Source organism: Anolis carolinensis, chromosome 6, assembly GCF_035594765.1.
Source record: "Anolis carolinensis isolate JA03-04 chromosome 6, rAnoCar3.1.pri, whole genome shotgun sequence".
NCBI classification, from domain to species: Eukaryota; Metazoa; Chordata; class Lepidosauria; order Squamata; family Dactyloidae; genus Anolis; species Anolis carolinensis.
The window spans coordinates 103,898,438-103,913,131 of record NC_085846.1 but is presented as its reverse complement, the minus strand read 5'-3'; the positions used below and the strand labels follow the sequence as shown (position 1 = coordinate 103,913,131).

Sequence of the window (14,694 nt, the reverse complement as noted above, 5' to 3'; positions counted from 1 at the left end):
TACTTCTGTTCAAGTAGTGTGGTTTTGAAGTAATCCAGAAAATGATACCTTGAGGGGATTTTTTGAAAGGAAAGTTTTACAGATTGCTATCTGGATCCTTTGCAACATCAGGAATCTCTATTATAATGTAGTGGTGACAATGCAGAGTAATATTAAAAGTATTTTAATGCAACATGTGTATTGAAAATTAGCCTTTTTCCATCCACAAACTGTTTTGTGTTATCATTCAGAGTGCCAGGCCTGTTCTTTCCAGCTCTGTGGTGGCTTTAAAGATCAAAGCAACAGACAGGTACCAACAGAAATCTATAATACATTTTTGATAAATATTAATATTCACTTTGTTTAGAAGTCTGTTAGCTACATTGGCTTACAGTTTGCTAAAATCCACCATACTCTACTGGGGGGCAGTCTATTAAGCAGCTGGCACCTGGTCAAGAGACTCAGGTTCATAATGCTTGGAAAATCTTGATCCCAGTCCATCTAATAAATTCATTGACTAGGGAACTTTTCAGCTAAGCCCTGTTACTTGCAATTTTCCTCATCTTGTTTTAAATCATACTTTAGAAAATTTTCACACTGTCATCTGAATATCTAAGGAACATAGTCCCAACATTAAATATCACCATTTCTGTCCCCTCTGAACCTACGCAAGCTGCACTGCCATTTGGGAAAACAAGAGGCAATGTTCACGTATATTTGTTTACTTCAGGGCATTATGTCCTGGAAAACAAACCTGACTCTCAAAAATATCTGAATTGAGGGGCTTGGAGGGATCAGGGACTGTAAGAAACCATTCAGTTGTATGTGGTCCTCCAACAAAGGAAACTTTGTATAAGAAAGGTAAAAAAAAAAAGATGTTGATATATGTAGATGGACCCCAGTACAATGAGGTTGTATATATATTTTGGGATACTTACTCCCGGCACGAAAAAGCTTCCATACACTAGTTACAGTGAATTATTCTGCATTTCCCAGAAAGGCCTCCTGCCTCTCAAGTAATGAATACAAATGGCATCTTGATTTTAAACCTAAGTCATACTATTCATTGGGACAAACTGAGGGCAAGAACTCTTTAATTACATACATATCTTCTCCTCCGCCGATCTTGTTAAGATCTATGCATGTGCTTGCTTATTTTTCACAGGAGTTTATCAGCCATTCCTGTTAACACGAGACATGCCTGTAGTGCAGAAATATGTTTTAATCATAACTAAATACACAATGGCTACCTTATGTTAATTCTTGCATGCTGCTTTTTGCCACACTTGCTCATTGTGATTGTTTTGAAAAGAAGACTTCTTTCTTCTTGAGACCACGCTTCCTTCTACTCAACCTGGCAGTGGAGTTATGTTCCACTTGTGAGATCACAATTATTACCATGGCAACGAACATTCACGCTGTTACAAACACAGCATGCAAGATTTACTTGAAAATCAAGCAGAAATATTTGGGTACAGTGAAAAAGATTTTGTTTGATCACACACACACAGGATTTGCTAAGTGTAATGGGGCACTTCTCTTCCAAGTCAGGAAAGAAAAATATATAAAGGCCTATTAAATATGCAGTATGTCTAAATATGTAATTAAATGTTTTTGTATGTGGCATAAGGTTTTGTGACCCAATGCATCTTTGCTACCCTGTATAAGTTTGTGTATATATGAATGTGTAAGTCAACCTTGTGTACAAGCCGAGGGCAGGTTTTGGGGCAAAATTAAGGGTTTTGATATGACCCATGGATGAGTTGATGGTCATTCCACTGAGATGGGAAAATACCAATGCTAACTCAGGGCCAGGCGCCTCCGAATGTCACCGCCATTTCCCCACCCAGGCATTCAAAAGGCCAGAAATGGCACCATGGTGGAGAGATTAGAGGGGATCCATGTTTTTTAAAGATTTGCCCCAAACAGACTAAGTTCTTGCCCCTCTCCACTCTATTCAGAGACTGAGATTGATCCTTTTTTTGATAAAAGTTTATGAATAGTAATACTCACCTGCAAATAAGTCAACCCAGGTTTTTTTTGGGGGGGGGCTGACTTATACATGAGTATACATGACTTATACATGAATACAGAGTAATTATTGGAAGCCTCACAATCTCACAGTAGCTTTCAAATTTTCTACTGCAAATTTTGTCTTTGTGTCTGAACAATGCCTGCTCTGTTGCCAAGAACTGCTCCAAACTACATGGCATTCTGGGACATATTGTAGAGCATATGTTCAACTGCCATGGTATATCTAATATCAGGTCTCACTGTTACCCTATATTGACTGAGGACACCAAGTCAAACATTCAACCATTGCAGTGCATGATTGTAACACAAAGTAGAGCAGCCTCAAACTTGGAAAATGAACCTTTATTGTTTAGAATAAAACCTACAGATTTGGGGGGGGGGGGGCCGGCGGGGGGAAGAGAGAGACATATAACCAAAACTGGCATACAAATTAGTACTTCATAGAAATCAGAAAATATACATGGACTCCTATTTAATATGCTAGTAAGCAGAACGGGGTGTAAACATTTAATCATGAATGCACAATACTACATCAGTAACATCAATACTTTCTAAAGGTTCATTTTATTTTACAGAACTAGGAAGGAAAAGTTAAATCACATTCAGTTTTTCAATATAAAGATCAATATTGAGGCAAGATGTTTCTTTACATATCTGTGACCAGGTACAAGAAATAACTGAATTGGGATGTACTCACAAAGTCCAATGCGGAAGCAGACATTATAAGCAGATATGATTTGGTTTCTTGGTACATTGCATGTTTTATTAACAGACAAGTCTCATCAGTTACGTATGTAACAAGGATTTTTTTCAGAAAATTTCCTACTTAAAGGAAACATACCTTTTAGATAAGCAGACTGTACTGTTTTCACACTTCAAAGATTTGCTTGAGAGACTGTTTCATTTTATACAATTGTGATGAGCTATGACCATTGTCAATTTGCACCATTCCATGTCCTATTACACTTTATTGCAAATCCCATAACTGTTTAATTGCTTATATATCAGTGTTGTTAATACTGTACTCCAAACAGTACATCTGAAATCACTGAAAGTCCATACTAAATCAATTGGTTCCAAAGGTGCTGCTAGATTCCTCCCTATGCCATCCACCATGATCAGTCTAACAAATAGTGGCTATAAAATTCAGCATTTAAACACATTGTAGCCTTATGATGCCAAGAGACTCTGTTGCTTTAATGGAATGGATGAACACAGCTGAAAATACCCATTTATAGCATGAAATTGATATTTCTCCTGAACGTCACCATTCCTTGTGATTAATGTGGAAGGGGATCATTTCCCCTGTGATTTAGAAGTACCAGTTGCAAGTGCTCTATAAATAGCAGCAATAATGCTATATTTTAGTAAGAGTTATGTAACTTAAAATCTTGTTTACAGTTTCTAGCTTTTGTAACATTACTTTGAGTGGACTCTGTTTATTATTCCAAGCAAAAAACAACAGACTACAAAACTGTCATATTTCAACAGTGCTATGAATTTATTTGTATGGTATGCTTAGTAAAGCATTAATACATATAGTGTATTGTTTAAAAGAACCTACAATAAGTGAATGTCAGAACACATCTATTGAAAAAAAAAGTTTTATCAACTTGATTGAAATGCAAAGTTGTTAGACACAAAGGGGGTAGCTAAGCTTTACAAACACTGCAAGGAAATTATATGGCCCACAAGATACAAAGTGTCCTCTCGCACAAGTGTTGAAACAGAGTGATACATAGCCATTCAGAAGACTGGACTGATCCTTGTACATGATCTTGCCCTCTCTTTTCTAGTCTTTGCTGCCCATTCATTCCTAACAGAAATGTCTTTTTCAGTTTTTGCACAACTTCCTTCCCTCAGACTTATTGGTAACAAGTGCCCTCAGTTCCCTGGCATTTTCTTCAGAATCTGTGGCAAGTTTTTTCAAGTATCGATAGGCAGGCAGGCAGGCAGGCAATCCGGATATTGTGCAGGCCTGCTGTATTACCGTATTTACTTGAATCTAATGCTCAGCTTTTTTTGGCTAAATCACCTTCCCCAAATAGACACAGTAATTGTCACCTTTATATCCAAATTACAAAGAGTGCACTTTTTGTCACTGCATATTACATTTGCCAGCAAAAATATTTTTTTTGGTTTCAGGGTTTTGAAATTTGAATTGTGTGTTAAATTCGAAGGCACAAGTAAGTACAGGTATATTATGCAAGATTTACAACAGAAGAAGGTAAAGAAAATGCATGCAGCCTCCATGTTCCGGTGGACTACACTTTTTCTAATTTGTTTTTTTAAAGCACCCTGCCTTTCCAGGAAACTTTCAGAAGTGGTGATTGCCTGTTTAGATAGGTTTTCACTCTGTTTTAATAGACTAAAATGCCAGTTTTTCAAGAGTTTTCCATTTCTGGGCTTTGGTTGTCCATGAGGCTGCTAAAGTTTCTGGAGCAGCAAACCAGCTTGTAAACTTACTGAAACCTCTATACTGCATCACCCCAAATAGTTAAAAATAAGCTTCTGAAAAGTACTGCAATAAAGCAATTTCTCCTTTCCCCTTCATACACAAAACCTCTAGCTCTGATATTAGGACTATTTGCATTTTCTAAGATTGTTCTTTTATAATTTTGTAGTACTTTAAACTGTGAAACATTTTATAGCCTGTACACCAAAAACAAGAATAGTAAAACCTTTTATTTTATTTTCCCTTTCAAATAGAAAAAGAAAATTCAAATTCAGACAGCAAGACCTTAACAGCAGTATTGCCAGAACTAGATTCGCCAAGATCCAAAATATTGTCTTGTATCACAATGTTTTATTTCCGATTCTACTCAATCTTTTTCACAACATACGGTACACCCAACCATTAAACAGTCTGTCCTATTCAATTCTTAGCAACACAACAATTTATTTATTTTTTGCCCTTTCTGACCTATCCTAAATTTAGATCTAGCCCCCTTCTAGTCTTCAGTTTCCCTGACAACAAAAGCAATGAAAATATTGGAGTGTAATAAAGATGTTTAAGAAAACTAAACAAATGAGGACTAAGCCTTATCAGTTAAGCACAAGATGGGTCTGGAATGGGCTACCTTTGGAAGAGACTTTCATTAACTTTAGCATGCCAGGTGAGAAGAAATAACAAGAGTACAGTTCAGCAAACTCTGGAGGGCCATACCCTGACTCCATGCATTCCAGAACAAGGTTTATTCCCTATAATTTATCCAGATGCACCTCTATGTTTTTTTCCACTACAAAAACAGATACTATTGATCACAGTGGGCCTTGCTCTAAGTATACATGGAGAACTGGTCTGCATAACCTAACTGAGGAACTTCTACTTACTAACCAGAAGTAAAAGCAAACTGGGTCTTTGTAAAATTGCATCATAATTACTGCTGGTGTTGCTCCTACTCTTTTTCTTTAAAATTATCCTGTACCCAAAACAATGGTTCACAACCTTCTCTTTTCCAAATGTTTTGAACAAACACCCAGAATCTGCCATTAGCTTTGCTGATGGGGGCTTTGGAGAATTGACATACTGGGGAGGAAGGTACACTGTAGGATCAAAGGTCAAGGATCCTTGACCTAGAGCCTCAAAAACTTTCCCCCCCAGATACAGGTTGAATATGCCTTATCTGAAATGCCTGATATCAGAATTGCTTTGGATTTTGGATTTGTATACAGGTTGAGCATCTCTTAGCCAGAAATTCAAAATTTTCACTTGGGTGGCTGAGTAAATGAGTTTTGTTTTCTGATGGTTCACCATACATAAAATTATAAGGTGTTTAACTTTGCCTGCACTAGCACTCTTTGGCAGAGAAGTCTAAAGACCTTATAAATAAACAATTTTCATAATTCCATCAGATTGAGCCATGGCAATTAAAGCGGCGTCAAAACCTGTATTAATCCAATAGTGTAAATGCACCCTTACTCTTAGCTACTCATATGGACAATTTCAGATTTTGCCATTTTTAGGATAAGTGATGCTGTAATTACTTTGGATAAACAAAGGGGCAAAGGGAACGCCCACATTTACATTATAGTCAAAGTGTTGTCACACCACAATTATTCTACAGTGTAGTAGATGCATGCTCACTCTCACCCACAATTTCATATTTGGCAATATTTAGGGTAAGGGATGCTACAATTGCTCTAGGGAAGTAAGAGTGGGCCAAAGAGAAACCCATTCTGCACATGAGCATAGGCACCTTGGACTTTGGGTGCATTTACATGATATAATAAATAAATGCAGTCTGACATCAACTGAACAGCCAGTGCTCTATCCTATGGAATCATGTGAGTGGTAATTTGGTGAGACAGAAGCACTCAGAGAATACTAAAGACCTTGTAAGACTATAACTCTCAGAATTCAATACCATTGAGCCCTGGCAGTTCAAGTGGCACCAAACTCTACTGATTCTATATGCACCCACACAGGATTACTTTTGCAGACCAATCCTGCGATCAATAGGACTGACTTTTAGCCACCCAATTTCGCATTTGGCACTACTAGCAGTCTCCAAGTTACAAACATACGATTTACAAATGATTCATAGTTAAGAATGGGGGTGAGACAACAGGAAGTGAGAGAAATCTATCCCTCAGATGGGAAATTGCCTCTTGAAAGTTATCATGGGGGAAAAGGGGTCTCCACTGAAGCTTTCTCACCAATCCTTGTTTCCACAACAAGCCATTTTTTTCAGAATCCAATGGTTACAGGGACAGAAAGTGAGGTGAAATCATCTGAGCAGGGGAGCAGATGGCAAAACAAATACCACAGGGGTGTCAACTCTTCCCTGTGCTATCCAAAGATATTTCATTATATATAATAATAGTATTTTTATTTCTTACCCACCTGTCCTCAGGAGAAATAACAGCAAAAACACTATAAATACACACACTAAAATGTACCTCCATAAAAGTTACATACCAAAACGTATCTTTATGAAATACATATTAAAACTGACAAAACTGAGATTAAACAAAGGACATACATTAAAATTCATGTTTATGTTTAAAGACTGTCTGGATAGGCCTGCCAGAAGAGAGAGGTCTTCACTTGTGTCTTAAATTCAGACAGCTAATTTAGCTGTCGGAGCTCTACCAGCAGGTCATTCCACAGTCTTGGAGCGGCCGATGAAAAGATCCTCTGGGTGATGAATACTAGTCAGGTTCTGGATGGTTGGAGCAGATGCGTCTTAGAAGACCTCCGATTGTACAGGAGAAGGTAGGCCTGTAGGTAACCTGGACCCAAATCATGTAGGGCTTTGAAGTTCAAAACCAACACCTTGTACTTTGCCCGGAAACTAATTGGCAGCCAGTGGAATGATTTTAGGATAGGTGTAATATGCTCACTCCTAGGTGTTCCCTTAACTAGCCTAACTGCCATATTTTTAACCAGCTGGAATTTATGAACTTGGTACAAGGGTAGTCCAGTGTAAAGCATGTTGCAGAAGTCCAGCCTTGAAGTTACCAGCTTATACACTACCATCTTAAGGTCCTCCACAACTAAGGAGTGTGGCTGGCGTATCAGCTGATGCTGATAATAAGCACTCCTGACCGTGGCATCTACCTGGGCTGACATTTGGAGAGCTGGATCCAGAGGCACTCCCAAGCTGCAAACACAGTCTTTCAGGGGGGAGTGTAACCCCGTCCAGAAGTGGTCGACACACCTCCATCCTCAGGTTAAGATCCTTGATGGCAAGTACCTCTGTTTTTTCTGGTAAAGGTTTCCCTTGATATTAAGTATAGTCGTGGCCACCTCTGGGAGGTGGTGCTCATCTCCATTTCTAAGCTGAAGAGCTGGCATTTTCTGTAGACATCTCCTAAGTCATGTGGCCAGCATGACTGCATGGAGCGCTGTTACCTTTCTGCAGAAGTGGTACCTATTGATCTACTCACATATGCATGTTTTAGAACTGCTAGGTTGGCAGAAGTTGGGCCTAACAGTGGGAGCTCCCCCAGCTCCCCAAATTCAAACTGCCAACCTTTTGGCCAGCAACTTCAACAGCTCAGCGGTTTAACCCACTGCACAACGAGGGGGCTGTGTTTTGTCTGGATTCAGTTTCAAATTATTTTTCCTCATCCAGCCCATTATTTCCTGCAGGCATTCATTCAGAGGAGGCAGGCTATCCTTAGTTGAAGCCGTTTTTGAAGTAATGGAGAAATATAATTGGGTGTCATCAACATACTGATAACATCCCGCCCCATGCCTATGGATGATTTCTCTCATGTAAATATTAAAGAGCACTGTGGAGTTATGGCTGAAGTCATACTTTAAATGTACCTACTTCGACCTACATACACACTGAAGGTCATAAACCTACAGATCCTATCCACAACTTGGGGAACTGCCTGTATTGTGAATAAAGGATACCGCGATTAGTCTTAAGTTAATGGAGAAGGTGAAAGGGAATGCTATTCTGCGCATGCGCATAGGCACTCTGGACGTGCCTGGCTTCCTATCCACCAGAAGGGAGGAAAAGGTCGTTGGCGGTGCTCTTTTCCCACCTCTGTCCCCGCCCCCTCCGCGACTCACCCGAGGACGTGGCGCCCCCGTCACAGGGGGGAAAGGGAGGGATTGGGCCGGCCGAGGCCGCGCGTCGCCCCCACGTCAGCGCCGATGATGACGACGAGGCCGCCGCGCCGTCTCCACGGGAACCAGGCGGAGGGAGGGAGGGAGCAGGCAGAATGGCGGCCTTTCCCTCGCTCACCTGCAGGGACGCTCACGCAGGAGCCGGGGGCGGGGCTAACGCGGCTCGCGCGGAACGCTCTTCCCTCTTCTTTGCCTGCCTCCCTCCGAAAGCCAACTCTCATTGGCTATTATGCAAAAGCCTCCCCCCCCCTTCCCCTCAACGGCTGGAGCTCGCGCTAACCGTCGTGACCTCCTGATTGGCTGAGCGAGAAGCCAATCAGGAGGGGGGCAGGAGAAGGAGGTAAAAACGAGGCCGTGTCTCGCTTAATCGAAGCCACAGGCATGAAATAAAATAGAATAAATCAGGCATGGGCAAACCTTGGCCCTCCAGGTGTTTTGAACTCCAACTCCCACCATTCCTAACAGCTTCAGGCCCTTTCCTTTCCCCCTTCAGCTGCTTAAGCTCGCTTATGCTTCTCAGCCCAGTTCAGTCTCAAGACACAGGATGCACCCACCTACACTGTAGAATTAATGCAGTTTGACACAATCATAACTGCCATGGCTATATTCTGTGGAATCCTGGGAGATGTAGTTTGGTGCCGTACCAGCATTCTTTAGCAAAAAAAAAGCTAAAAAAAAGCTAAAAAAAACCTTGAATCCGCCTCTCCAAAGGATGTTTAGGGATGCAGCTTTGGAATAAATAGACTATGGGAGCATCTACACTGTAGAATTCATCCAGTTTGACACCCGTTTAACTGTCATGACTCAAAGCCAAACACCACCAAGGATCCCATAGAAACCAGCCTAAGTGAGATGTGAACCAACCCTGTAGTTTTGTCACTGTCCTACATTTCCTATACTTTTTTCATCTCAGGAATATCTAGTTCTCTCACTTTAGATTCGATATTAATTTGCTGTTAACAATATTTGAGGAATAAGATTTTCTGTGCTGAGAATTAATTTTTAAAGGAGTTAGATTTATATAAAATACATGTTAGGTTGCTACCATTGCCACCTAGTGGTATTTTTGACTCCTTTAAAAGTATTTTTGTGATGGCCTTCTTAAACTTAGTACTTTCTAGACATGTAGGACTACAAATCCCAATATGACAACTAGGGATTGTGTAAGGTATAGTCCTGTGCTTCTGGAAACTGCTAGCTTGGGAAAGGCTATATTGAAGCATAGTATTGGACCATTAAATTAAATTTAGCCATTGATCCTGCATCTGTCCTGTCTTTGTTTCCATCAACATGTGCTGTTTGCCTATTCTTCAAATTCATTGTATTGGGAAAAGTGAATAAAGAATAGTGCATTTGTTCCAGAAAGAGAAACCCCGATAATGAGTTTTTGTTTACTAAAAGTAAAATGGCTACAAGAATCCAGTGGTGAATAATAAGTGCAGAATTCTTTATCTGTGTGAGGCAACAAAAAGGGATGCAGTAAAAAGAATGTTAAAAGCCTCTGAGGATGCCTGTCATAGATGTGGGCGAAACGTCAGGAGAGAATACTTCTGGAACATGGCCACACAGCCCGAAAGACATAAAACAACCCTGTGATCCCGGCCATGAAAGCCTTCGACAACACAAATGTAAAAAAAAAATAAATTAAGCTCTCCTTGCTTCTACAATTTTGATAGTATTCACTCTTCATCTTACTAAACCAAGCTTGTGAAGTTATAGATCTTCTTAGACTTAAGGCTCTTGCCTCAGAAGAATCTAATGTTCGAGACTATTAGAAAAGGAACATTGTTTCACAATCATAACATCGTTTTCAGTATAGAATAGTATAAATATAGAATAGTATAAAACAGGCATTCTGTTGCAATACCTGCATTATACTACAGAACACTGCAATGGAAAGTCACATACAAAACAAGTTCTATACAGTAGTTCTCTCAGCAGGTTTACTCTTGATATACTCTACCCTTATGTAGTGACAGCTGTTAGCCTGAAAATTTCAGAGAAACATATAATTTCATGTTACATCCAAATGGGGCATTGTTACAAAGAAACAGAATGCTAGATTTGTTGTCGAAGGCTTTTATGGCCAGAATCACAGGGTTCCTGTGTTTTCTGGCCAAACAGCCCAGAAAACTCACAGCAACTCAAAATACTAGATTACATGCACCCACACCTACCTTGATCACATGAAGGGCTTATCTTGTGTCAAGAATTCTCTGGATGACTATCTTCCTGCCAAACCTTCCCCTCTCAAGGGATGTCTGCTTTTTGCCATTTTCATAGTGGTGGTACCATTATTCTCATTCATATGCAAGGCTTTTTCACACATGCTGTGTCTACTCCCTTCCCATAAACTTACAAGAAAGCAAATGCTGTACAGAAGTTGTTTTGTTGGGAAAAAAATTATTCATTCATTTACATTAGTTTCTCCCCACTTCCCAACCTCTTTTCATGAATTCATGGCACTACTCTGTCCTCAGAAACCATGTAGATAGGTGAAGTTAAAACAAGTTGCCCACCCTCATTCAGTATCATGACTTGGGCGCCATCTACACTGACCAATTAATCCAGTTCAAAGTAAGCTTCAAATGGTGGCAGCCAGTCAACTCCTGCAAAAGTATACAAAAGAAGGCCCTTAATGCGCATCGGTGCTCTGTGATTTGTGTGATCACCATCAGGACCTCAAACTGCGTCCAGTGAACATTTTCTTCAATATCGGTTTGAAACTGCATTAAATGGTAGGTGTAAATGGCCCCTCAGTGAGGATTACAACACACCCAACCCAGTAGTCTGGTCCTCTGATGGCTTTCCTACCACTAAATCTGGGATGGGACAGCTGTGGTAACATAGTGGTCTGAGTGCAGGACTAGGAGACTTGCAGACCAGGGTTTAAATCTATTGTGAGAACCCTGTAACCCACCCTACTAGACACAGATGGCCTTGATAAACCAGAGGCTCGCTTGCCCCACTGGCGTCAGCACTGGCATTGTACACAGTGATTTAGGATGAAGAGTTCCTACTGATAAGAACTAGACAAAGGGAGGGTAAAGGGTAGAGGATACAGACCATGATGTGAAATTGCCTGATTGCCTTTTAACCAATTGAGCCTGACAATGATTGAGTGATGCCCTAAATGGGTGCAAGTCATAGTTTCCTGGTCTCAGAAGAAAGCAAAGGCAAATTCCCTCTGAAATATCTTGCCTCAAAACCCCTGTGATATGCTTTGGTTTAGGGTCATCACAAGTCAAAATTAACTTGAAGACATCTAACAACAGCTCGGAGGTAGACAATGCACTTCATGGGTTGAATGCAGCATCCAGGACTGTTTTTGTGGGATCAAAAAAACCAACTTTTCCAAAAGGAAAAAAAGTCTCACAATGTCGCAGAAGACACATTTCGAAATCCTCTGGATGTCCAAAAGGTCAAAACGTTTTAGAATTTTTGTTCAAAAAATCTTTGGTTCTGAAATGCCATCTGGGGTGGGTGGGGAGTTTTTACCATATTTGGGAGAACCAATTTAGCCTCATGAATGAAAAAAACCCCACAGAAAATAACAGGTATACAACAACACTTTTCATCTGTGGCATCTTCTCCAAATTAATCTCAGATTAGACTGATGATAGAGAGATGACAGACCAGGCATGGGCAAACTTTGGCCCTCCAGGTGTTTTGGCCTTTAACTGCCACAATTCCTAACAGCCTACTGGCTGTTAGAAATTATGAGAGTTGAAATCCAAAACACCTGGAAGGCCAAAGTTTGCTATGCTTGTGATAGATGATAGATTTCTGATGGGCTTAAAGCAAACCTTTAAAAATGTGGAATAAACATCGAGAACTGGGAAGCCCTGGCTCTTCAGCATTCTAACTGGAGGCCAGCTATTACCAACAGTGTTATGGACTTCGAAGAAGCACAAAGGGGGGGGGGGGGGAATGTACTAAGAGGAAAGCACGTCACGTCAAGCAAACTCTTGTACCGACTGCTTTTCATCTGGAAACCTATGTCCACAATGTGAAAGACTGTGTAGATCCAGAAAAGGAGACCAATCGCCAATACTCTTCCTCTGCAAGACAATCGGCCAGCAGGGATAATAATAATTTTTAAAAAATAATTTTATTTCTTACCAGCCTAGAGGCGGGTTATAAAACAATTAAAATAGGTAAACACAGCAAAAACACTACAAACACATACACTAAAACGTACCTCCATAAAAGTTGCCTAGTAAAGGTAAAGTTTTCCCTTGACAATAATTCTAGTCGAGTCTGACTCTGGGGGGTGGTGCTCATCTCCATTTCTAAGTCGAAGAGCCAGCATTGTCCGTAGACACCTCTAGGTCATGTGGCGGGCATGACTGCATGGAGCGCTGTTACCTTCTCGGTAAAGCAATACCTATTGATCCACTCACATTTGCATGTTTTCAAACTGCTAGGTTGGCAGAAACTGGGGCTAACAATGGGAGCTCACTCCACTCCCTGGATTCAAACCACTGACCTTCTGGTCAGCAAGTTGTGCAACATAGCGGTTTAACCCGCTGCACCACTGCAGCCCCTAAAAGTTGCCTATGATGATGAAATTCCTGAAGATCTTTTCACTTCCAAAATAGAATTGGGCTGCATTCCATCCAAGGTCTACCTTCGTTTTGAACTATTCCCCTCACCCTGTCCCCAAAGCAGCAAGGACTTCTGTGAGGCCTTTTGAGTCTTGCCATAGGTGCATATCAGCCAAGCCATAGAAATCAACTAACTCATTTTACCTCCCTCCTGAAGACAACAGATCCCTTCTAATCTCGGAAACTGAGCATGGCCAGTCTTCATTACTACTTGGATGGGACAGGCTACATTTCAGAGAAAAGAAATGACAATTTTTCTTCCATAAGAAAACCCTACTAAATTCATGGGAATGCCATATTTATTTATTTATTTATTTATTTCCCTCATTTCTATCCCGCCCTTCTCACCCGAAGGGACTCAGGGGTGGCTCACAATCTGGCAAAAATTCAATGCCAATATACAATACAAAAAGATAAAACATAAGCAATTAAAACAATTGAATAATTTAACAAAATACAATAAATACATTTAAAACCATACATTATAAAATCCTTGAAAGGGCAGGCAGTCTGAAGACACAACCAATCAAGACAGTAAATAAAAAACAACACTCAGAAAACAATGAATTCCTGACAAGAAACAATCAGGGCCGACTAACACCTCGTAACAAAAGATTCCCCCAGGCAAGAAGCAGCCCGGCTTTGAAGCTGCAAGGCCCTTCAATGCTAATCAAGCTGGCCAACTGCAACATTCACACTTGCCTCAAGCAGACAAGACCTCGTTTTTCCACCCTGGACATTCCACAGATATATAAACCGCACTTGCCTAGTTTTCAACAGACCTTACAACCTTTGAGGATGCCTGCTATAGATGTGGGCGAAACATCAGGAGAGAATGCTTCTGGAGCATGGCCATATAGCCCGGAAAACTCGCAGCAACCCAGTGATTCTGGCCATGAAACCTTCGACAACACAACCCAGGTCCCTTCCACACAGCTGAACAAAATCCCACATTTTCTGCTTTGAACTGGAATATATGGCAGTGTGGACTCAGATAATCCAGTTCAAAGCAGATATTGTGGGATTTTCTGCCTTGATCTTCTGGGATATAAGGCTGTGTGGAAGGGCCCCCATTCTGCTTTCTGCAGGAAAGCGTACGGGCCTACTGCTCCCCTCCGGCCTCTCTCTTTCTTCTCAGTCCCTTCTCGTTCCTTCAGAAGCCTCTCCTCCATCCTCCACGAGCCTTTCGACGTCGACAAGCTTCCACATTTCTTCTCTATTCCCAAACACGTCCTCAGGCAGCGGCGACAACAACAACTCTCAGCCTCCATTAGCTTGAGAGCGCCGGAAAAACAATCGGCGCATGCGCACTCCCGCCCCATCCCCTTCCTTCCGAAGGGAACCCGCACTTATTTATTTATTTGCCGGAACGGAAGTGAGGGCAGCACCCTTGGCCCTCGGCGCTTTCCGTAGTTAAGGAAGTACCAATTCCCTGCATGCTCGGAGGGGGGAGAAGGCCAAGGCGTGTGTATATTCTCACGGAGGAGT

General features: G+C 41.1%; 1 protein-coding gene across 4 annotated transcripts in view; it reads right to left on the bottom strand.

Annotated features, from left to right (window-relative positions):
- Window positions 1-8,790, bottom strand: part of crem (cAMP responsive element modulator) — a 32,456-nt gene extending 23,666 nt beyond the window's left edge. The window contains exons 1-2 of one of the 4 annotated variants that reach the window (XM_008112328.3): window positions 8,543-8,790; window positions 1,085-1,180 (exon numbers count right to left, since the gene is read on the bottom strand). Coding sequence is in view for 2 of the 4 variants with exons in the window: in XM_062957147.1 (XP_062813217.1) it covers window positions 1,230-1,273 (44 nt within the window). In the remaining 2 variants the exon portion in view is untranslated. Of the gene's footprint in view, window positions 1-1,084; window positions 1,181-1,229; window positions 8,493-8,542 lie in introns of those variants that run through there. The other 3 variants (XM_008112327.3, XM_062957147.1, XM_062957146.1) reach the window with 3 other exon arrangements.
- Between the last annotated feature and the right edge of the window lie 5,904 nt (window positions 8,791-14,694).